The sequence below is a fragment of the Bubalus kerabau genome, chromosome X (assembly GCF_029407905.1).
Source record: "Bubalus kerabau isolate K-KA32 ecotype Philippines breed swamp buffalo chromosome X, PCC_UOA_SB_1v2, whole genome shotgun sequence".
NCBI lineage: Eukaryota > Metazoa > Chordata > Mammalia > Artiodactyla > Bovidae > Bubalus > Bubalus kerabau.
This window is the reverse complement of record NC_073647.1, coordinates 148561776-148584573: the sequence shown is the minus strand read 5'-3', so window position 1 is coordinate 148584573 and position 22798 is coordinate 148561776. Positions and strand designations below refer to the sequence as shown.

The following is a 22798-nucleotide window of genomic DNA, read 5'->3' as shown; positions in this document are numbered from 1 at the left end:
TGCTGGTAACCCTCTCCAATCGTGGAATGAGTGGCAAGCTACTGCCTTGGCACTTGGGGTTGGGGCCCACTCTTTCCGGCCTCGAGGTCAAGGTCAGCAAACTGCAGCCCTCAGGCCAAGGCTAGGTGGCCCTCTGTTTCTATGTGGCTCTTGAGCTAAGAATGGCTTTTACTTTATAAATGGTTAAAACTAAACCAAAAAAAGAATATTATTGCATGACATGTGGAAAGCTTATGAAATTCAAATGTTTTGGTGTCCATAAATATGTACTGAATACAGCCATGCCCATCTATCTACTGTTGCTTGCAGCTGCTTTTGCACTGGGACAAAGACCCCGTGGCCCACAGAACCTAAACTATTTACCATCTGCCCCTTTATGGAAAACATCTGCCAACCTCTGCTCTACAGATGAAGAGTTGAGTGAATTGTGTTTCCAGGAGTGAGGAGGGCGCCCTGGGCTGGAACCGCTGACAAGGCTCTGCTAGGTTGTGACTGCTCCTTCGGGCTGGAGTTGCCTCATCTGTAACAGGAGATGGCTTGCATGAAGGCTCTCTACAGCGTCTTTCCAGCTTTGACCATCTCTAGTGTATCAAGATTCCAGTGTGTTCGGTGGCCCCCAGGTGGCCAGTGGGGCAGAGGGGCAGCACTCTTGTCTGGAACAAAGCCACGGGGCCCAGGGAGTCACGTGAGCACATAGGGCACCGAGCTGAACACAGACCTGGGGAGCCAGTGTGTCTGGACAGAGCAGATCTGAAAACTGGCCCCCTCCAGGTTTCAGAAGCAGACGATTTGGGCCACTTTCATGTGTCCTAGTTTCGTAGATTATATGAAACCCAGTTCTGTTTATTTCTGTATTTAATGGCTGCACTGGGTCTTCGTTGCTGTGTGGGCTTTTCCCTAGTTGCAGAGTGGGGGGCTACTCTCCAGTGGCGGTGCACGGGCTTCTCATTGCACTGGCTTCTCTTGTTGCAGAGCAGGGGCTCACTAGCTGTGGCGCATGGGCTTAATTGCCCCACGGCATGTAGAACCCTCTCAGACCAGGGATTAAACCTCTGTCGCCTGCACTGGCAGGTGGATTCTTATCTACTGAACCCCCAGGGAAGTCCCATGTAATCCAATTCTTTAACCCTGGGGAAGAAGGAAATGGCTGATGCTAAATATTGGGGACCTGGAGAAGGGCATGGCAACCCACTCCAGTATTCTTCCCTGGAGAATCCCATGGACAGAGGAGCCTGGTGGGCTACAGTCCAGGGGGTCACAAAGAGTGGAACATGCCTGAAGTGACTTAGCACAATTAATGGTGAAGGCTTGCAAGGCATGATAGCAGAGGCTGGCAATTTGAAATTCAGGTTTTCAAAGTCCGGTCTAGCACTTCCAGCAGATTTGTGGCAATTGATCAGGTAACTCTCATGTCCATAGAGTCTCTGTGGTGCTTCCTGTTTTCTCAGTTCTAACATGTGGCTCTTTATCCACAGTCCAAGGGATCACGAGTTGTCGGCATCGTTGCTCCAGCCTGGTGTCTGTCGCTATGGAACCATACTGGCCTGCTGCTATGGCTGGAGAAGGAGCAGCAAGGGAGTCTGTGAAGGTACTTTTGTAAAAACTCAGACCACCCAGTGCTCAGGTGGTTGGCCTTGGTCCTGCAGTTTTTCTCTGTGATACCATAAGCTGTCACCAGGTTGCCAGTGGCTTTCCCAGGGCAGGGACACAGTCCTAACTGACTCGCAAGGTCTAAGTTCTTGTGAGATCTCTTCCCATTCAAAATATGGCTGACACCATCACCCTTGATATGATGTGTTTGTTTTAGGAACCCTGTTTCATCAATTCTTTCTGCTGTTCTCTTAGTCAATATGGCTGTTTTTGTTTTAATCTAGAGAAACTGAGTTAGGCAAAAACAGATCAAGAAATACCTCATTCTAATTATAATTTTTCCAACCGACTTCTAATGAATTCCACGTTTTAATTATGAATCACCCAACCAGTAGGCTTTGGTCACAAACAAGAAGGTTAGCCATTTACTTTGTAGTTTGGTTACTCACATTTTCCAAGTTCATCGTCCCTATTTCTAGATGGTTTCAAGGGATGCATGCATATATATGCAAGATATGCATGGCTGTGCTGTGTACATTTCAAACTAAGTTTCCATAAGTTGCTTTTGACATCATTTCTCAGACCAGTGTTAGGAACTCCGAGAGAGGCCTCTGACAGTTTCAAAAGAGTTGGGGAGGCTAGGGATGAGCACAGAGTTTTGTGTTGCATTGTTTTTCATGTAAATTTCTATAACAATTGACAGTCGCAGTGTAAAAGAATCAAATCTGTATTCTTCATAGCTGACTAACCAGGGGTACATACTTTCAGGGCAGGAATCTGGTCTCAGGGCCTTGTGTAACTAGTAAGTGGTATAGAACCTGAATCCTTAATCTGTTAAGTGGGATGAACAGACATGTGCATGCAGTACTTTAGGCACTGGTACGGATCATATTGGATTATAAACTGTAAAGCCCAAGAGTGTTACCAATTTTTAAGAATAATAAGTCTACATTCTTTTTCTGCTTTTTCCCTGCCCCAACTTCCTCTTCTTTGATTTAGCTGGTTTAAAAAATACTGTGGGCAGACTGTAGCTACGGGCAGAACTTGATCATGTCTGAAATCCATGAAACATTGGAGGACGTTGATCTTGCTCTCACATGTTTAGTGAAGTCGCTCAGTCGTTTCTGACTCTTTGCGACCCCATGGACTGTAGCCCACCAGGCTCCGCCATCCATGGAATTTTCTAGGCAAGAGTGCTGGGGTGGGTTGCCATCTCCTTCTCCAGGGGATCTTCCCGACCCAGGGATTGAACCGGGGTCTCCTGCATTGCGGGCAGATGCTTTACCATCTGAGCCACTAGGGAATCCCCCCACATGTTTGATATTATGTAAAACCCTACACTGTTGCAGTTTCCTTATGAGGAGATGACAAGAGTGTGAAAATAGTAGAAGATATGTTTGAAGGTCAGCACTGCCTGCCTAGCAAAAGAAAGTTAGAACATTCCCCTGGGACTTTGTCAGTTGAAAAGGGTAGTACTCACACTGGTCAGGTGGGTCATGATCAAGGGCATTGTCTTGAGAACCAGACTGCCGTGGGTGACCTTGGGCAAGGTAGATAAGCTTGCTCAGGTTCCATTTCCTCCCTTGCAGACTTCTGTCTGTCAAAGCAGCAGGTGATGAGGGGGTTCAATGTTGCATTTTTCTCCTTCTAAACACAACATGATACATTTTTATTTGAAGTCAGTCAGGTGGAAAGGGTCAAAAACCACATGGGATATCTGATTTGGAATCTCTCTTACAGTCACACGAACCTCAGGACCTCCGGCCATAAAACTTGCATGTCTCTGGTGTATAAATGAGGGTGAGCTTTGCTTTTCTGGAAGGGCTATTCTCTAACTAGATTGGAGCAGTCTGACCATAGTGCACACAGCCAATCACATTCTCACCACTTTTGTGGCCAATATTCATACCAGAGGCCTGAAAACAATTGAAAGCCAGATGCTAAAGGGCATTCCAACACACTGCTCCCACTGCGTGTTTGGCAAGCTGAAGAGATGGTCAGCCCACCCTCTGCCCCTATCAAATGTTGACACAGTAAATGGCAATGATTTTTGTATCTATGATCTGTATCATATTACATCCAATGGGCATGGTCCTTCTTGATGGTAAAGTCATACGCTCCTCGAAGCACCAGGTAACAGGCTGCTTAGTCCCTGATCACCAGTCCTCTGGTTTCTAAGCCGTGGGGTGCATGGTGATGAGACAGGAATGCATGCCAACTTGCCTGAACAGGCAGAGCCAGGCTCCAGCCTGTGAGGGTGCAGTCTGCCCCAGCCTTCACCTCCATTGACTGATCAGCCCTCAGTCCTTCAGAGGCCCTGTCTCTATGCCAGAGCTTTCTAGATCTCAGTCTCTGCCCTGCTTAAATCTGTTCCCAGGGCAGGGTCTGCCTCACTCAATATCGTTAGCCTTCAGATATGGTTCACTTAGTGAGATATGGGAGAAAGAGCCAGAAAGAGTGGATAAACACTCCAGAAAGATGGAGGAGTTTGCAGGGAAATTAAACAAGAGAGCTTCCTTTATCTAAAGCACACTTAAATCTCAGGCCATTTTAGACACAAACGGAATTTCCCTATGCCATAGATTGGCTGTTCCCATCACAGATCCAATATTACCGTAAATCAAAAACGTCTTTCTGGAGTGCTGACCTCCAAACAGCAAGGGTATTAACATTCACCGCTTCTCCTCTCTTCTCTTTGGCATTTTTCCTGGGCTTTCCTGTCTGGACTACATTGAAAATAACTTTCCAGGGAGCAATCAGAGGTTTGGGGGGCTTAAAAAAAGGTTTATTTTTCTAACATTTAGAGTTAAAGCTGCACCTCCAAGAACATAACCATAACAAAACAGACCCTGGAAATCCAATTCTATCTCATTTGCCTCCAAAAGTAGAAGAACTTTGGTGGGAAGCGTGTTTTCCCCTACCTTCTCTCACTTACGATCTACTTCAAGCCTTGAAATGTTTCCCTGTCCAAAGTTCTACACTTACTGTTTGTCATTCAAAACTATTTCAGGGTCTAACATGTTCACACTATTACATGCAGATGGAGAAACAAAGATGAGCGTTTATATCCCTGTTCTGAAAGCACTTAGCATCAGATAGTAGATAGAAGTCAAACATAGAAGCGAAATATCTGCCCAGTTCTTGATATGATGCAGATATCAGTTTCGTGGGAGAAGCCTGCCAGAGTTCTGTGGAGTTCTCAGAGATGAGCAGAAGTTCACGTGTGGCTGGAGAAATCTGTACAAGCTTCTGGAAGGAGGGGCCCTACAAGGTAGTTCTTGAAGGATTGTTAGGACATTAACCATTGGAGTGGCATGCCTCCATGACCACCACTATTGCCATCACCATCACGCTTGTGGTTCCCATCCTCGGGACCGGAGGCAGCGTCTCCCTGCCTCCAACCTGTGCTTTGTTCATTTTGGCTGATAACACACAGAATGTAAAAATTTTGATCATTCAAAAGAGAAACGGGGAAATAATACAGAAGAGAAAAAAAAAATAAAAAAACAGTAGAAAGTGGGAGAAGGACCTTGGCCCAGTATAACTATGGAGTTTCTTCCAGCTCACAAATCATATTCCTTTTGTTAAATCTTTTGTGTTTACATAGAAAACTGGCTAATTGTGATGTAGGAGGCTTTTTTTTTTTTTTTTGAATGCCACTGGAGGTGTGGCAGTGCTAGGCAAAGTTATGGTCAACTTGTACTTGTGGGGTGAAGGGGGTGAGGAGATGGGGGCCAGTGATGTAGTTTAGAAGTGAAGCACTACTCAGTATTTTCAAGGTGAAAATAAACTGGAGAGGAAGCAGATCACCCTCTGTATTGTATGTCACCAGGGATTTCTCTGCCACACAGAAGGCGGCTAAGTTCAACACGTGTGCATTTCACTGGGCTGACTGTTCTTTTTAATTTGTTTATAGAAATATAGTTGACTTACAATGTTGTGTTGATTTCTGCTCCACAACAAAGTGATTCAGTTATATATATATATTTGTATTCCTTTTTAATATTCTTTTCTATTATGGTTTATCACAGGATATTGAATATAGTTCCCTGTGCTGTACTGTAGGACCTTATTGTTTATTCATCCTATATATACTAGCTTTCAGCTGCTACTCCCAAACGCCCAGTCCTGCCCTCTCTCATCCTCCCTTACCACTGGCTACCACAAGTCTGTTGTCTATGTGTGTGAGTCCATTTCTGTTTTGCAGATAAGTTTATATGTCTCATATCTCAGATTCCACATGTAAGTGGTATCATAAGGTGTTTGTCTTTCTCTTCCTGACTTACTTTAATTAGCATGATAATCTCTCTAGGTCCATCCATGTTGCTACAAATGGTATTATTGTGTTCTTTTTCATGGCTGAGTAATAGTCCATTGTATATATGTATCATGTCTTTTTCACCTTTTACCTTTCAGTGGATATTTTGGTTATTTCCATGTCTTGGCCATTGTTGATAGTGCATGTATGTATCTTTCCAAATTAAACTTTTGTTCAGATAAATGCCCAATAGTGGGATTGCAACTCTATTTTAGCTTTTTTGAAGAACTTCCATACTGTTCTCTCTAGTGGCTGCACCAATTTACATTCCCACCCACAGTGTAGGAGGGTTCCCTTTCCTATATACTCTTTCCAGCATTTATTATTTGTAGACTTTTTGATGATGGCCATTCCGCCTGGTGTGAGATGATACCTAATTGTAGTTTCGATTTGCCTTTTTCTGATCATTAGCCATGTTGAACATCTTCTCATATACCTATTGGCTCCTATTCTTTAATTGTCAAAATACCTTTTCTTTCGACAGCTCTGTGTGAACCTGGATGCAAGTTTGGTGAGTGTGTGGGACCAAACAAATGTAGATGCTTTCCAGGATACACCAGGAAAACCTGCAGTCAAGATCAGTACTAGAGACCATGGTGGTAATAGAGAGACCTACCCCAGGGCTTTCAGAATCAACTCAGGCAGTGCAGTGGTGTTTGGGACACAGTATAGCACTCAGGATTCTGTAGTTTGTAACTCCGATCTTCAAATGAAAGTGGTTTCAGAATAAGATTTTTCAATCAATCTCTTCTAGAAAAACGTCAAAGTCATTCTGATGCTTTTGTTAGGATGCCAGATGAAAAACATTATTTTCCCTCTGAACAATATCGTTTATTGTTTTTTTAAGCTGAGGAAGCAATGCATATATTTTATTTAAGAAAATCCAACAAAAGGATAGAAATTAAAAAGTGAATGTGAACACCCACGGTCCATCCTCCACCCATAGCTAAGAGTTTGACCTCTATCTCTGCAGTTTCTTTTCTGTTATACTTACAAATATGGCTATTTCTCATGGGCATTTTTGCATGTCAGCACCCAGAGAGCTGTCTCATAATTTTTAAGGCTGTATCCTAGTCTCTAGAGCAAATGCTTGTGTCATTTACGTAAAAATACTTTAACCACTATTACAGAAGTTGTCCCCAATGTTTTGCCACTACAAATAGCACTATATCAGTCATTATCCTATGCATATCCTTGCACCTTTGAGTATTTTTATAGGGTAAATGGGTTTCCCTGGTGGCTCAGAGGTTAAAGCATCTGCCTGGAATGCAGGAGACCAGGGTTCGATCCCTGTGTCTGGAAGATCCCCTGGAGAAGGAAATGGAAACCCACTCCAGTACTCTTGCCTGGAGAATCCCATGGAGGGAGGGGCCTGGTAGGCTACAGTCCATGGGGTCGCAAAGAGTCAGATATGACTGTGTGACTTTCACTCACTTCACATAGGGTAAATATCTAAAAATGGAATTGTTGGGTTGAATGACATTCATATTTTTATTGTAATTTATATATTTTAAAAGGCAATTTATGACTTTTGTCATAGGCTGTTTATCTGAAGATATTAAACTGGTTATAATATTAAGAACAGTGGATCTTAAGGTGGCCAGTTTTGTTCCCTAGGAAGACTTGCCAGATACAATACATATCCCTAGTTAGATTTAAATCTTATTTTAAAATGCAATTTCACATAAAAAAAAAAACACAAATAATTTTATAGTGTATGTAGGTTGCAAATATTGTATGGGACATATGGGACATATGGGACACTGAACAAATATTAGTCATTTTTCCGAAATTCACATTTACCCGAGCATCGTGTATTTTTATTTGATAAATCTGGAAGTGTTACCCCTGAGGTCATCTGGCGGTGCCTGGAGACATTCGGAGGGGTTACTACTGGCATCTGGTGGGTAGAGCCCAGCTGAACATCTATAGTCACAAGGCAGCCCCCAGCTAAGGGTGATGTGGCCCCAGATGTCCACAGTGTGGAAGAGCCCAGGCACCAAGAAACCTGCGAGATTAAGAAAGGGTCCCCTGTTCTATAACACAGTTAAGCAACAAGCAGAAAATTCAGTTCAGCTGCCCTTAGGAAAGAGCCTTGCCAGGGTTCTAGAAGGGAGAATGGAATTCCAGAGAAAGCCAGGGGTCTGCCCCACTCTGTCCCCACCGCCTCCAGCTCACTGCCAAGGCCAGAGGCTCACATAGCCTTTCTCTGTGCTGGCAGACCTGCAGGCTCAGGGAGGAGCCTCTAGCTCTCCTGTCCCCACCCCAGGTCGGGGGCCAGTACCGCCAAGGGGCTCCTTAGAACCATGTCCAGAAGGCTTGAGGGAAGTGCAGCAGGAGCCATGCTCTCAGAATTAATAATTCAACCATGTCCCTTAGCAGAGCTTTTCCCACCAGAAGACCTGGTTTTCCATATGTCTTGGATTCTGTATCAAGATACCTTCTCAAGAGAGTTGGAATGGAGAAGGTGTTTTTTCATGCTGCTTTTCAAGTCCCGGCAAAGTATTCACTTTGAGGGAGTGTCCAGTGGCTCAGATATGGGGCTGTCTGGCTTCTCCCCACAGCCTCCCTGCCCCAGGGCCGCCTGATGAAAGTCCATGTATATCCACTGATGGCCACAGGCTTCAACCCAACTGATGTCTTTCCCCAAAATGCTACTTCCAAGAGACGCCTCTGACTTAGCACCAAGTGATGGAATATCCCTGGCTTTCCTGTTATGTCCAACCAGCATTATTTGATTCATGCATTTGAAGCAGTTAGGATCCATACAGGAGATGGTAGTGTACAGGGGACTGGCAGTGGACAAGGGGGTTCAAGTGTCCAGCTAATGTGCTGGAAAAATCTCCATGTAAGGTTCTTTTCAGAGGTGAAAGCAGCCACTTACTTATTTTCCAGAATGGCCTTTACCTGTTACTGTGCTGAATTTTGGTCTTACATGGAATTTGGTTCTTTTCTCCTTTCTATATCTGCCTTGGGAGAGTTATGACACGTGGCACCCACATCACCACGTGCCCAAAGACGAAACCCATGATGGCTTTACAAGTTTTTTTCCTTATGTATCATTTTTTATTTTAATAAATGCTACTTCATTATTAATGTTTCATGTTTTAAACCCTGAAAAGCTTAGAGAAGAAAGCCCCTCTCAATCTTCCCAGGAGGTAACCATTATAAACAGGTAGAGCCTGGTGTCCCAAGGTTTTTTTTTTTTTTCCTGCTTGTGCCACATTGCTTGCAGGATCTTAGTTGCCCAACCAGGGATAGAATGCGGACTCCAGCTGTGAAAATGCTGAGTTTTAACCACTGGAATGCCAGGGAATTTCCCTAGGCAATTTTTCCTATGCTTATTTTTAAAATGTGGCATCTATATACATATTTTTGTAAACTTTTGGGTATCAGCATCCTCTGAGCACCTTGATATGGGATGAAATATTGTTCTGTGACCTGACCACCAGTAATAGCTGCCTAGCAGGGCTCGCTCAGGAAAGGTGTGAGACAAGGCCATTTGTCCATCATGAGGCCGCTCAAAATAATAATTGAAAGGAGACTGTGCTGTTAGCATCTGTCACAGACTACCTGGAAGAGCTTTAAAGGCAGCAGTATCTAGATTATGTTTTAACTTTTTATTCAAGTAGGAAACACAAAATTGTACACCTGTCAACAATGTACAACTGTGTGAATGCTCAAGAACACCCATGTAGCTGGCATTCAGATCAAGAAATGGAAACTTAGCCTCCCTGAAAACCCCTCATGCTCCCCTCCATCACTTGACCCCAGCCCCCAACAAGGGACTGTACCTTGTCTCTCACACCACAGAGTCACTGTGCCTGGATTGTTTCATTTCTTTCACTCATGCCTGGTTTTCAGTGTGCGCATTTGTGTCCAGCTTCTCCCAGTCAGGATCATGTTTGTGAGTTTCATCCACAGTTGTTTGTACTTGTGGTTTGCTCAGCCTCACTGCTGTACAGTGTTCTATTGCGTGAGTGTACAAGTCATTTATCCATCCTTTTCAGAGGAAAGATTTGGATTCTTCCTGGTTTGAGGCAATTCAGAATAGTGCTACTGTGATCATTTTAGCATGTGAGTTTTTGGTGGTTTAGTTGCTCAGTCGTGTCCAACTCTTTGCTATAGCCCTGCAGCCTCTTCTGTCCATGGGATTCTCCAGGCAAGAATACTGGAGTGGGCTGCCATTCCTTTTCCAAGAGATCTTCCTGACCCAGGGATTGAACCAGGGTCTCCTGCATTGCAGGCGGATTCTTTACTGACTGAGCCACCAGGGAGTCTGGTGGGCGTGTACCCATGTTTCTGTTGGACATTTGCCCAGGAGTGGAATGGCTGGCTCACGAGTGTCTGTATCTAGCTGCCACACAGTTTTCCAGAGTGGTTGTGCCTATATTTGCATTCCCATCAGCAGTGTAAGATGTTTCAGTTTGGTCCATATTCTCACCAATGCTTTAATGATGGTCAGAGAAGAGGTGAGTCACCACCCTTTGTACCTACCTCCACAGCTGGCGTCCAGGGAGGCCAACCCCGTTCCACATCTGGGTGTTTCCTCCTTCAGTTCACCTTTCTCCATTTCCAGACTGCCCCCTGCAGATGTGAATGAGTGTGGATTCAAACCTCGGCCGTGCCAACACAGATGTGTGAATACACAGGGTAGCTACAAGTGCTTTTGCCTCAGCAGCCACATACTCCTGCCGAACGCAACATGTTCCAGTAAGTTTCAGCAGCTGGCCTGCTCTCAGCCAATCCAGAGGCTTGACCTTTGCCATTTAATGCTTGGGGCAAAGTTAAATTAAGTTATTGGAAGGGAAACATCCACCCCAAAGACTCTCACATCACCCTAGACTAAAACATCTTTGCACACTTTTTTTTTTCAATTTATTTATTTTTTAATTGAAGAATAATAGCATTACAGAATTGTATTGATTTCTGCCAAACATCAACACGAATTAGCTATATATATATATATATATGTTCCCTCCCTCTAGGACTTATATTAAATTGTAGTAAAATGCATATATTGTGCAATTCACCATTTTGACGATTTTAAGTGTACTTCAGGCATTTTATATATTCACAGATCAGATCACATCAGTCGCTCAGTCATGTCTGACTCTTTGCGACCCCATGAATCGCAGCACGCCAGGCCTCCCTGTCCATCACCAACTCCCAGAGTTCACCCAGACTCACGTCCATCGAGTCAGTGATGCCATCCAGCCATCTCATCCTCCGTTGTCCCCTTCTCCTCTTGCCCCAAATCGCTCCTAGCATCAGAGTCTTTTCCAAAGAGTCAACTCTTTGCATGAGGTGGCCAAAGTACTGGAGTTTCAGGTTTAGCATCATTCCTTCCAAAGAAATCCCAGGGCTGATCTCCTTCAGAATGGACTGGTTGGATCTCCTTGCAGTCCAGGGGACTCTCAAGAGTCTTCTCCAACACCACAGTTCAAAAGCATCGATTCTTCGGTGCTCAACCTTCTTCACAGTCCAACTCTCACATCCATACATGACCACAAGAAAAACCATAGCCTTGACTAGACGAAACTTTGTTGGCAAAGTAATGTCTCTGCTTTTGAATATGCTATCTAGGTTGGTCATAGCTTTCCTTCCAAGGAGTAAGCATCTTTTAATTTCATTTATACATTCACAGTGTTGTGCAAACCATCACCCCTCTCCAGAATACCTCCATCACCCCAAAAGGAAACCCTGTCCCCATTAGCAGTCACTCCCCACTCATCTTCTCCTCCACCCCAGCCCTGCATTCTATCTCTCTGGATTTGACTGTTATGGCCTCATTGCTTTTAAATAAAAAGACTAACTGAGGGGAAAGATACATTTAGTCTCTCTATATATGCACAGATGAATTAGAATTCTTCATGAAAAAATAAGCATACTGAAAATATAAGCATATTGTTTCAGCAAGGTGATAAATCTCAGTTCCATCTCAGGACATCAGTTCTTCCCACCAGCTATCTTTCTCACGCCCCTTGCCCCATGCTCAAAGATTAGTGTCTCTTCTTGGAAGTCCATTCCAGTTCACATTCCTGGAAAGAAAAGCCCTTCTCTGATAAAGAGAATCCATGTCCTGTGGGGCCTAAATGTCTATATCCATTCATTTATTGAGAAGGAAGGCTTTTCAGGTTTTATGTTGCAGCTGAAAAGCAAATCCATCTGCCCTGCCACCCCCAACAAGCCTGCAGCTTGGCCTTCTGCCAGCTTCCCATGGTTGCAGGGTCCTCTGACTCCCCAGCCTATCCTGGGCTCTCCCTCCATTGGTTGTAAAATCCAGGCTCCTGCACTTCCCCCACCCCTGCCTCACCCATGAGCTGCTGGCTCCACTTGGCAAAATGCCCCAAGACCACTAGAGTCTCCATTAGCAAGCATGTTTAAGAGACAAAGCAGGCATTCAGAGAGTCTTTTTTTTTTTTTTTTTGAGTATTTAAAAAAAATATTTATTATACGTTAAACAGAAACCCCCAAGAAACAAATACGTAGCTTAATGAATCCTTATAAAGTCAGTATCCATGTAACCACTACCAAATAGAACTTTGCCAGAACTACCCTGGTCACCCCCCAGCCCCTTGGGAACAACTGTCCAGGGTTTTCTAGTCATCACGTAACATTTTTAAAAAGATACATGCTAATGGATGTTTCTGAAACATTCCACAAAAGCCTTTTTAGTGCCAAAAAAGATATCTTTCTCCAAATGGAAGAATGAAATAAGGTAAATTTTGAAGATTAATTTTGAAAGGAGACAACTAAAGAGAAAAGGAATAAACTAGAAATATAACCATTGGTCAGTGTTTGCTACATTGCCGTGGTCTGGGTGTCTGTCCTGGTACCCTCTTTGTCTATTACTATACATGTGAGGTTTGCCTCTGCCTCCCTGTTTATAGCTTCCAGTGGCCAGGTGGCCCTGAATGTCTCTCACGGATGCTGATTTTATTTACCCAGCCCTTTGCAGTCTTTTTCGTCCAGCTGGTTGACTGGCATGTTATAGATGCGGGTGTATAAAGAGAGGACATTCACTGTGCTCCCCTGTTATAGGCACTTTTGATCCATATATACTGGAACACTACTCGGGATATGTGTTTTTGTGAGACACGGTCTATTTAGCAATGCGTGACAGAAAAATCAAACTAAATTATCTTTACTTTTAAAAGCTGGAGGCAAGCAGTTCCAGAACAGGTCAGCAAGGACTCCGCCTCTGCCATCTTCAGGGTATTGATTTCATCCTCATGCTTGTGGCCTTGTGGTCACAATATGGCTGCCCTAGCTCCAGATATCACACACACATCAAAGGTAGGCAAGACCAAGGGAAAAGGAGCGATGCCGGGAAACAAACGCCTCTTTTGTGTCCATCCGTTTTGTCATGCAGCAGCATCTTTTCCAGAAACTCCAGCAGACATATTTTAATATCTCTTTGGCTATAACCGAATCATATGGCCACTCCCTTGTTGCTGCATGGGAAGCTAGGAAAAAGATATGTAACTGGCTTTTCAGCCTCAGTAATGGGAATGGCTTTTGGGTAGCTGATCACCTTATCTGCTGCGTGTTTTAATACATGCACCTAAAAGACAAGGTTTAATGATTTGAGTGACTCTCAAGGAGGCTAGATATGAATGGAGAGATGGGTAGAATTGGCACTTTTTTACCCTATTTATTCAAATGAATCATCTCCATCAGAGGTTGCATTTCAGCCAGTAGTAGAGACCAGCCAGGTGACGTAAAGGATCTTGTATAGGAAGAGAGAGAGATGCCGTCTTTGGTGACTGAGGGGTGCATGCTCTGCCTAAAGACAGGCAGGTGCAATGCATTGGCCAACAGAATCAACCATGGGGCCAACAAGACACCACCCCTGCACAGATTCCATTTGGATCTCCATCTGGGACTCAGATGATGAAGCTTATCCTCTGATACCATCCCACGTGTTACATTTCATGTCTCAGGGATCGTTCCTTAGTGAGCTTTTTTTATCATCTCCTGGGGAAAAAGCTAACCCGTGCCTATTTTCACAGACTCTAGGACGTGTGCCATGACCAACTGCCAGACAGCTGTAAAGACACGGAAGAGGGGCACACTGTCTGTGTCCATCTCCGGGCCTCCGCTTGGCCCCCAATGGAAGAGCTTGTCTAGGTAGAGTATCTGGAGCTACCTCCTCCCCTGACTTCTCCCTTTACTCCATTCCTCCTTTTTCATCCGTCACAACCTACTTGTTGACTAGACATCGAAAGTTCCTGAAATGACAGATTTATGTCCATTTCCATGACAACATTTATAGCACGAATGTTCTAGATGCACTTTGCTGTGCTAGAGGAAACACTTTTCTATAATTTGTTGGGTTGCCTGATGCCATAATGGAAAAAGATACAAGTAATTTTATTTTTGTATATTTACCCTGCACTTTTTACTTCAACTACCAAGTTGTATATACTCTTAGTGTATTTAACTATATTGCACTAAAGATAGATAATATTATGACCAAGTTAACACATAGCATTAATATGGGATGTCAAACCAGACAGAATGTTGAAAGAGTTGTTAATCTTTTTTGATGGAAGCAAGCAAATAGCACTATGATTTGATATTCTAACTTCTGGACTACAATAGAAATACTTTTCAGTTGAGGTGGTTGGTGTTTATTTACCGTAAATGTATTGATACATAACTTGATAAACCACATTTAGAAATCTCACTCAAATAGATCCTAAATCAGTTAACCACTTTAATAGAAGTCTGTATAAATTAAAATTTTGGTTCTGCTCTTTGAGAGGAGGCAATTATTTAATTAAATTCACAGGGTTTAGTGCTCTTCAGTAAAATCAGATTTATGTCAAGGCTAATTCTTGACCAAATGAATCCAAGTGTTCACCCACCTCTTTGATTTGTCAAGTGCCATTTGTATTGGAGGAGAAACTTGATGTACATGAAAGTGATCCCTGAAAAATAATTTTGGTCAATCCAACACTTACTCGTTAATTATATCAAGAATGCAAAAAGAACAATAAGCCAGCACCAAATTTCTTGTTTAACCACTGTTTCAAAATAATGATGGCTCCAAATTTACTTGATTTGACATCTGAAAGTTAAGGCAAAGTCTGAGTCTTAATGGTTTGGTCAGCATAGCTGTCAGCCCCTCGGTGATGTGACTTTCCATGGTAGCAAAGGAAGGAAGCCTCTTGTCTCCTAAGTTGCATCATGGCTTCATTCCACTTGACCCACAATGTATGTACCAGTACATTCTTTAAAAACCATGTTTCTATGATTTGGGACAATATGACAGGATTTGGGGGTGGTTGCTAATGAAATAATTCTTTCATAAAATGCAAGCTTTGAATGTTTATTAGGTTTGCCATGCAATATCCATAGCTGGAAGAATATTAATTCCTTCAGCAAAATGGAGGGTCTGTGTACCAAGTGCCACCGTATGTTCCCTGCCTCAGAAAAGGCAGGGCCTAATGAGAGAGAAAATGTGAATAGAAGTAATGCCATTACAGCAAGATAATACCTCTAAAATAAGCTGTACAAAGTGATAGAAATCCAGTGAATGTGCCTCGGGGATCCAGAACTCTTCCCGGAGGATAGGACATTGGTAGCAGAATAATCAGAGTTTTCCAGTGAAAAAACCACACGTGTGTGTGTGTGCTATGTGCTCTGGGTGCGGGCACGACAGTGTGTTGGAGGACTCCATCTTTGGGGAGCCCAGAAAGCTCATCACTAAAGATCTGGTGCAGAAGGGGTACCTCAACTACTGCCAGGTGCCCAATAGTGATCCTCCGGGCTACGAGTTCCTGTGGGGCCCGGGAGCTTATGCTGAGACCACTAAGATGAAGGTGTTGGAAGTTCTGGCCAAGATCCAGGATACGGTCCCGAGTTCCTTCCCAGACCTCTATGACGAGGCTCTGAGAGATCAAGTGGAGAGAGCAGGGCTGAGAGGCATTCCCATTTCTCCAGCTATGGCTGAGGCCAGTGCCCCTTCCAGGGCCAAGTCCTACAGCTCCTCCCACATCTAGGGAGGGGTCAGCACACTTTGTTCCCTTTGTGTTGGAAGAGAACAGTCCACCTCTTAAATAGCACGGGGTAGTAGGGGTAGGGGGAACAAAACCCATATGTTCACCACAGTTTTAAGTAGTATGGGAGTTTAGGTACAGTTTTAGCAAAATATGCATGTTTTCCTTTTATTCATATGAATAATATCTCTCAAAAATAGATGATTTAGTTAGGGAGGTAGAGGTGTTTTGTACTTTTAAATGTTTAAATAAACCTTCATAAAGTTTATTTTGCTTCAGAATCTAGGTTTATTAATGTCATGGATGTCATGTTTACTGCTCTTAGGTTTAAGACTAGGAGTTCATTATTTGTAAACAAGTTGAAAAGACTTCAATATATTCCTTATGGTCCAGAACAAGGTAACATAACATTGGAATAGAATTTTACTTGGAAATGCGTAAGAATCCTAGAGATATGTATTTGGGATCACAAAGCTTTCAGAGTAAGCACGGGTTTATTCTTTGTTTGTCTTCTTAACTGTCCTCTTTCCTTATAAAAGTTAAAAACATGGACCTAGATTTGCTTAGTTTATTCAAACTGTATGACACTTAAATCATAATAAAAGAGAGTCTTTGCTCATTATTTCCTTTTCTCCCAAATTAATTGACCATCTTCTGTTTAGAAGGCTGTCTTATAGTACTGGGTTGGTAAGATAATGAAGCCCAAGCCACTGCCCATGGAATTTTGAGTCTAGCAGCAGGTACCATATAAGGAAGGTGGTGAGCTAACTCTAAGGAATAAACAAATCATAAATTTAAATGGGGGAGGTGTGGAAGAGGAGGTTCCAGATGAGAGCAAGCAAGTCGAAGTTACCTGATTCAGGCGGCATTGGGTCTTGGGAAAAGTCTAGTTCCTCGGTGGGAGGTCATTTTCAGTCCAGATGCATGATGGGCTAGGTGAAGCTGTGGGAGTGATGCCAGACACTCATATGATGGTTCTCAGAGGTGAGTCTGTAAACCTGGAATATATCTAAACCACATGTTCACCATTATTTGGGGATATCCGCAAACCATAGGGAATGGAAGGGGCCCTGTGCACTTGAGCCAGGGCAAGTGAACACTCAAAATACACATTTTCATCAAAAGCTGTCCAGAGAGTTTCTGAGAAATAAGGGTGATACCCACTGAAGCGAAATGCCAAGACGTCACTGGACTGTCTCTCTTTTTCTGGGATGGGAGCACCAGAGCTTGCTCTGTTAAACGGGCAGTTTAATTAGGTTATGTTTAGTGTAATTTGGCAAACTTTAAGGGAGGGCTCAATTTTTACTGTCAGTGGGATTAAATTAGGGGTGGTTTGGACAAAAACAAGCACCTGAGAGGGAAGTTGCTGGTCCTTGAGACAAATGAACTTGTCCTTACATCCATGTGGAGAAGATAACCCCAAACACATATTAAAACAGGTGCTCAAATAGGGAAATACTGCTTAGTTTTACTTGCTTGGGAGCATTAGTGCTGATGTGGATTTGTTTATTGCTTGGAGTTGCATCTTCTCTAGCCTGGAAATAAAATTATGTGATGGAAGTTTGTTATCATTCGGGGTCAAAATCACCTTTGTAATAACTGCCATTCATTCAAAGTACCAAAGCTTGTCTCATACTGTGCCAGGTGATTTACATACAACACACATGTCTGTGGTCCTACACTATAGACTCTTTCAAACACAATTTTCAGATAAAGAAGCTGGAATAAAGAAGCTCAAATTCAAAGCTCATAAATGATAGGAGCTGGACTGAACCCCGGCACTGAATTCCTCCAGAGCCCATACTGTGCCACTCGTCCAGGATGAGGCCAATCTTGGGTCACTTCCTCTTTCTGAACATTAGTCCAAAAGGTATTTCACATGTTAAATAGCAGAATTTCATACCCCAAACACGGTTTTGGAATAAAAGGCCCCAGAAATAAGTAACAAAAAATGAAAATAAAAGTGAAGTATGTATAAGGAAGGAGACAGCATTCAGTGACAATTTATCTACAAAGGAAAGGTCAGTAAACCGCAATAGATCAGGGATGCAGAAAATCATTTAATTCAGCCCCTTCCTCTCAGAGAGTAAATCTGTTAGAGTGAAGGTTCTACAAGAGGCTGTGTCTGGTCAGTGAAGAGAAGGAAGAGATCAGCGTGTTTTCTCTGATAGCACACCACCTATGCTGGGGCCCCTACGGGACTGCAGCTTCCCCATCACTCCTGGGACTCTACCCATTCTCTGTGAGATTTGTTGCAGGCAGACTAAGACTTTTCAAAGACGTGGCATTTCCCAAGAAGTCTTTCATAGAAGAGACAGGAGTCAAGGTAAAGACAGATGAATGAGGAACTGAAGTCACAGAGAGACTGGCCTGTGTCTGCTCTCAGAAGGCCAAGACAGGGCTGCCAGGCTGTGCATTCCCTCACTTCTTTTCAGGGCTTGCAAGGACATGGTCTTTGGTCTACATGGGTCACCTTAGGTTGAAAGAAAGAGGAAATCCAGAGTCCCCCAGGAGTCAAGGTGAGGCACCTGAGTGAGGGCATACCCATACACTGAACACAGAGGGCCCCAAGAAGCCTGAATCCTGATGTCGTCCCTGAAGGCACAGGTAGGAGTAGCCTCGTGTGGCATTCCCAGACTTTCCCTCTCTGGAACCACAGGGAGTGAGGACCTTAGGCTGAGAGAGCTCCCTTACATAAACAGAGAAAGGAGCCCCACACCCTGCCAGGAGTCAAGCTTTGGACTTATGAAACCCCTGACCTCAGAACTCTGAGGAAACCGCACAGAACCCTGCCCTTCCTGGCATCCCTGGGATACCTGCTCATTGTTGACATGACATGCCCATTTCCTTCTATGAAGTCACAAGTGGGGTTGGGACATGGTCCAAGGGGTATAGCCTAGGGCCAGCAGTGAGATTATTTCCAGGTTTTCCAGAAACCAACTGAATACCCTGAAGATGAAGGGTACCACACACCCCATAACCATATGATTCATCTCATCCTCTGCACCTCAGAAGACCAAGGACAGGTATGGATGGATGAGGAGAATCTTACTTTTTCCTAGGGGTCTCACGGAGATGCTTGCCCTACTATAAGAAAGTATAGTAGTAGACGGGGTGGACCTAAGGGGAAGGGAGGGTAGACTTTCAGGCCACAACAGAGGTCAAAGCAAGGACTGAGGGATCATCTACCAATAAAAAGAAGTGATAATGAATCCAGCCCTGTTCCTTGTAGCCCTTGAAGAACCAGGGCAGAGCTATCAAGCTGAAGTTCCACCAACATTTATTTATATCAGGTGTGTAGGAAATGAAACCCTTAGTATGAAGGTGCAGATACTATTCCAAGAAAGGGGTGGGGACACCAGGCCCTATGGGGAACCAAAGGAAGCACTCTTAATTCATGTTGAGGACTCCAGAGGCCAGGACAGAAAACTTCCCCCTGAGCACTCAGTACTGGGTGATAACTACTGACTGGGGTGATAAGCTGAGGACCTCTTCATTTCTCAGAAATCCCAGGGAGCTTTGTGATCCCAACTAGAGAACAGCAGAGGGAATGGGTCCTATGACTGGCCACTAGTTGGGTGGTGGTCTTGAATGCGAAATAACAGATGCCTCTGTGTAGGAGACTACCAGCCTCTTCTGTCACCCCAGCGTGCCTGAGGCAGGGGTAGCAGGATGAAGCCTAAAGATCACTCTAATTTCCTTCAACATGTTTCCCAAAGGACAGCTGATTAGGAGAATAGGAACCCTGGGGGTTTTCAGAACAGTGCCCTCAAGAAAACCACAAATGTAGCCTTCCTGATAACCAACGTGGTATTTCCCTGCTGCGGCTGCACACTCAACCTTCGTCTTCCTGTGTGCCCTTATCACCTGCCCTCCTACTCACACTTCTAATCATTGTCCCCCAGCGCAGTCATCATGCCTCGGGGTCAGAATCATAAGCTCTGCATCCGTGAGAAACACCACCAGGCCCGATATGAGCCCCAGAGTCAAAAGGAAGTTCAGCCCGCTGCAGTAATGGAAGAGCTTCCTTCTACCTCTTCTCTTGTAGAAGATAATTCACAGAGCTCATCAGCTACTGGGTCAAATAGCACTTTCCAGGGGTCTTTGGAAGCCCCATCTACTACCAGCACTTTTTCAACTACTTCTGACACAAAATCTGATGAAGAAGATACCAGTCAATATGAGGAAGAGTCAGATTCCTCCAATGTCTCATCTTCTACCGAGAACGCCTACAGTGATACTCTGAACAGCACGACAAGTTTGTTGGAACAGTTCCTTCTGCATAAATATAAAATGAAGCAGCCCATCATGAAGGAAACCATGCTGAAGATTATCCACCCAAGATACCATAACCGATTTGCCGAGATTCTCAAGAGGGCCTCTGAACACATCGAGGCTGTCTTTGCAGTTGACTTGAAGGAAGTTGATTCAACCATCCACTCCTATGACCTTGTCAGCAAACTGAACCTGCCCAACAATGGGAGAGTGTGGGATGGTAGGGGCTTACCTAAGACCGGTCTCTTGATGACAGTTCTGGGTGTGACCTTCATGAAGGGCAACTGTGCCGCTGAGGAAGATATCTGGAAATTCTTGAATATGATGCGAGTATATGCTGGGAGAAAACACGTCATCTACGGAGAGCCCAGGAAGCTCATCACCAAAGATTTTGTGACGATGAAGTACCTGGAGTACCGCCAAGTTGCCAACAGCGATCCTCCACGTTACGAGTTCCTGTGGGGCCCACGAGCCCATGCGGAAACCAGCAAAATGAAAGTCTTGGAGTTTTTGGCAAAAGTCAATGATACGGTCCCCAGTGCCTTCTCATCACAATATGAAGAAGCTTTGCGAGATGAGGAGGAGAGAGCTCGAGCCACAGTTCCAGCCAGGCCCGGCACCACCAGGCATGTTCCATGTCCACGTCCAGCAGCTTCTCCCACCTCTACTGAAGACCAAAACTTTTAAAAAATCATCCAGATAAGAAAATTTGACATCAAAATAGGGACTTTTGCCGAAATGGGAAGCAATCCCACAATAATACTGCTGGGACAATGGAATGAAAAAATAAAATGAAAAGAAGTTCAAAACATGATCAACCTTGATTGTTCTCCATCTTTTCTGTCTTCTGTTTTGTAAAATTAAATAATTTATACCTCGATATGCTTCTTGAAAGATGCAGGAGGTATTAAATCTTAACAAGTTAGACCTCTTACTGTCTTCATTCATTTTTTGAGCATCTGCTCTTTGAAAGGCTCTGTGCTAGTTCTGGTGAGGCTAAGATCAAGACCTCCCCTATGCCCATCAACTTTAGAAACAAGGAGCTGCAATCACATAAGCAAGATCCTGAGATAGCCTTTAGGAATGACAGGAAAGTAAAAAGACTATCCAGGAAGAAATCTCTACCTGGGGTAACGTACCGATTTGTTAGGCTTTCCACAACAAAACCCCACAGAATGGGTGGCTGAAATAACGGAAAATTATTTTCTCAGAGTTCTAGAGGCTGCAAGTCCAAGATGAGGGCTGGTTTGCCCTGAGGCCTCTCCCCTTGGCTGCCAGGTGGCCACCCTCTTCACTTGGCATTCCTTTTGAGTGCATATATCCCTGGTGCCTCCTTTTGTGTCTCAATTTCTTCTTAAAGTCACACTGGGTTATGGCCCATCCTAATGGCTTCATTTTAACTCAACCGTCGCTTTAAAGACCTTATTGCTAACTACAGTTGCATTCTAAAGTACTCCGAGTTATGCCTTCAATATGCATTTGTGGAGGGGACACAATCTGGCCCCTAACAGACAGAAATCTCAATGTAGGAGATTCCAGGACACAGACTGGTATTCTACGCACATCGTCTCCAGGGAGTTTCTGAGATGTAAGGGTGAACTCCCTTGAGGTGTTTAGGGAAGAAGGACATTCCTCCCTTTACCCCTTTTGAATTCGTGTGGTTGGACTACTAGTAAACTTGACACAAGACAGGGTAACAGGAGAAAAAGAGACAAACTGCAATTCATGTGCACAAGAAGTGTCATAGAAACGGGACCTAAGAAGTGGGCAAAGCAGGCAGCTTCTTTATTTTGTAGACAACAAAACAATTTGTGAGGAATCGACAGGACAAATCAACTTAGGTTTTAGGTACTCAACTAGTAAGGAATCTAAACTGAATCTGTACCCAGGGTAGTAAATGAAAGACTTAACAAGGTGTGTGTATACAGGCGTCTCTGCTTGAACTGCCTATTTCTGGTTAGAAGGGTTTCCCTCTGCCTCCAGACGCAGGCAGTACATCCTTCCTATGAGATGTATTTCCTGCTCTCAGGGAGGCAGATATCAGGGGGCGGCGGAATGTCCCTCCTCTGTTGGCTGTTTCTTAAGTAACTTGAATTCAAAATAATCAATATGCCACTGTGGTATACTTGGGGGCAGAGCGCCCTAAGCCTTGACAGGTCCCTCCTCTGAAACTTGCCTGCAAGTCTCACATGGTAAAAGCTGATCTGGTCACTGTGGGGAGAGAGAATGGATTAGTGGAGTCCTCCAGTTCATGGCAGCAGTTGCATAATTCTGAGAACAGGTCAGTTCATTTAATGAGCGGTATCTCATTTCAATAGGTGGTGATGCAGGTGGGCTCCCATGTGGAGCACAGACCTGCCAAAGGCACCATGGGCTTACTGTGGAAGGGCAAATTTAGCCCTTCCACCAACCAACTGAACTAAATCTACTTTTCTCAAAAAGCAAAGAAAGGGAATGTTCTACAATACCGTATTAAGACTTTTCTTTGGGAGTACCTTAAAAACACTTTCAATGGTAAAGACAAATTGCTTGTGGTTTAAACATCCAGAGGGCAAGATACTTTATCCCTGACTTCTTGATTTCTTCAAATAATTACAAATTATTCTCA

At 43.9% G+C, this 22798-nt stretch overlaps 1 protein-coding gene across 2 annotated transcripts; it reads left to right on the top strand.

Annotated features, from left to right (window-relative positions):
* Window positions 1-1479: 1479 nt before the first annotated feature.
* Window positions 1480-21109, top strand: LOC129638723 (melanoma-associated antigen B5-like). Of its 2 annotated transcripts, none has more exons than XM_055563358.1 (3): window positions 1480-1588; window positions 13924-14041; window positions 19821-21109. In XM_055563358.1, the coding sequence occupies exons 2-3, from the start codon at window positions 13941-13943 to the stop codon at window positions 20875-20877; spliced, it is 1158 nt and encodes a 385-aa protein (XP_055419333.1). In that variant the 5' UTR covers window positions 1480-1588; window positions 13924-13940; the 3' UTR covers window positions 20878-21109. The 2 variants fall into 2 exon arrangements, with proteins under 2 accessions (XP_055419333.1, XP_055419332.1); XM_055563357.1 differs by lacking the exon at window positions 1480-1588 and adding an exon at window positions 12825-13207.
* The last annotated feature ends 1689 nt before the right edge of the window (window positions 21110-22798 follow it).

Bases quoted from the DNA above. Each gene is read 5' to 3' on its own strand.
- LOC129638723 (XM_055563357.1), top strand. From the start codon at position 13,144: ATGCTTGTGGCCTTGTGGTCACAATATGGCTGCCCTAGCTCCAGATAT. The intron at 13,208-13,923 runs GTAGGCAAGACC...CTATTTTCACAG, and splicing joins ATATCACACACACATCAAAG to ACTCTAGGACGTGTGCCATG. The intron at 14,042-19,820 runs GTAGAGTATCTG...ATTGTCCCCCAG, and splicing joins CAATGGAAGAGCTTGTCTAG to CGCAGTCATCATGCCTCGGG.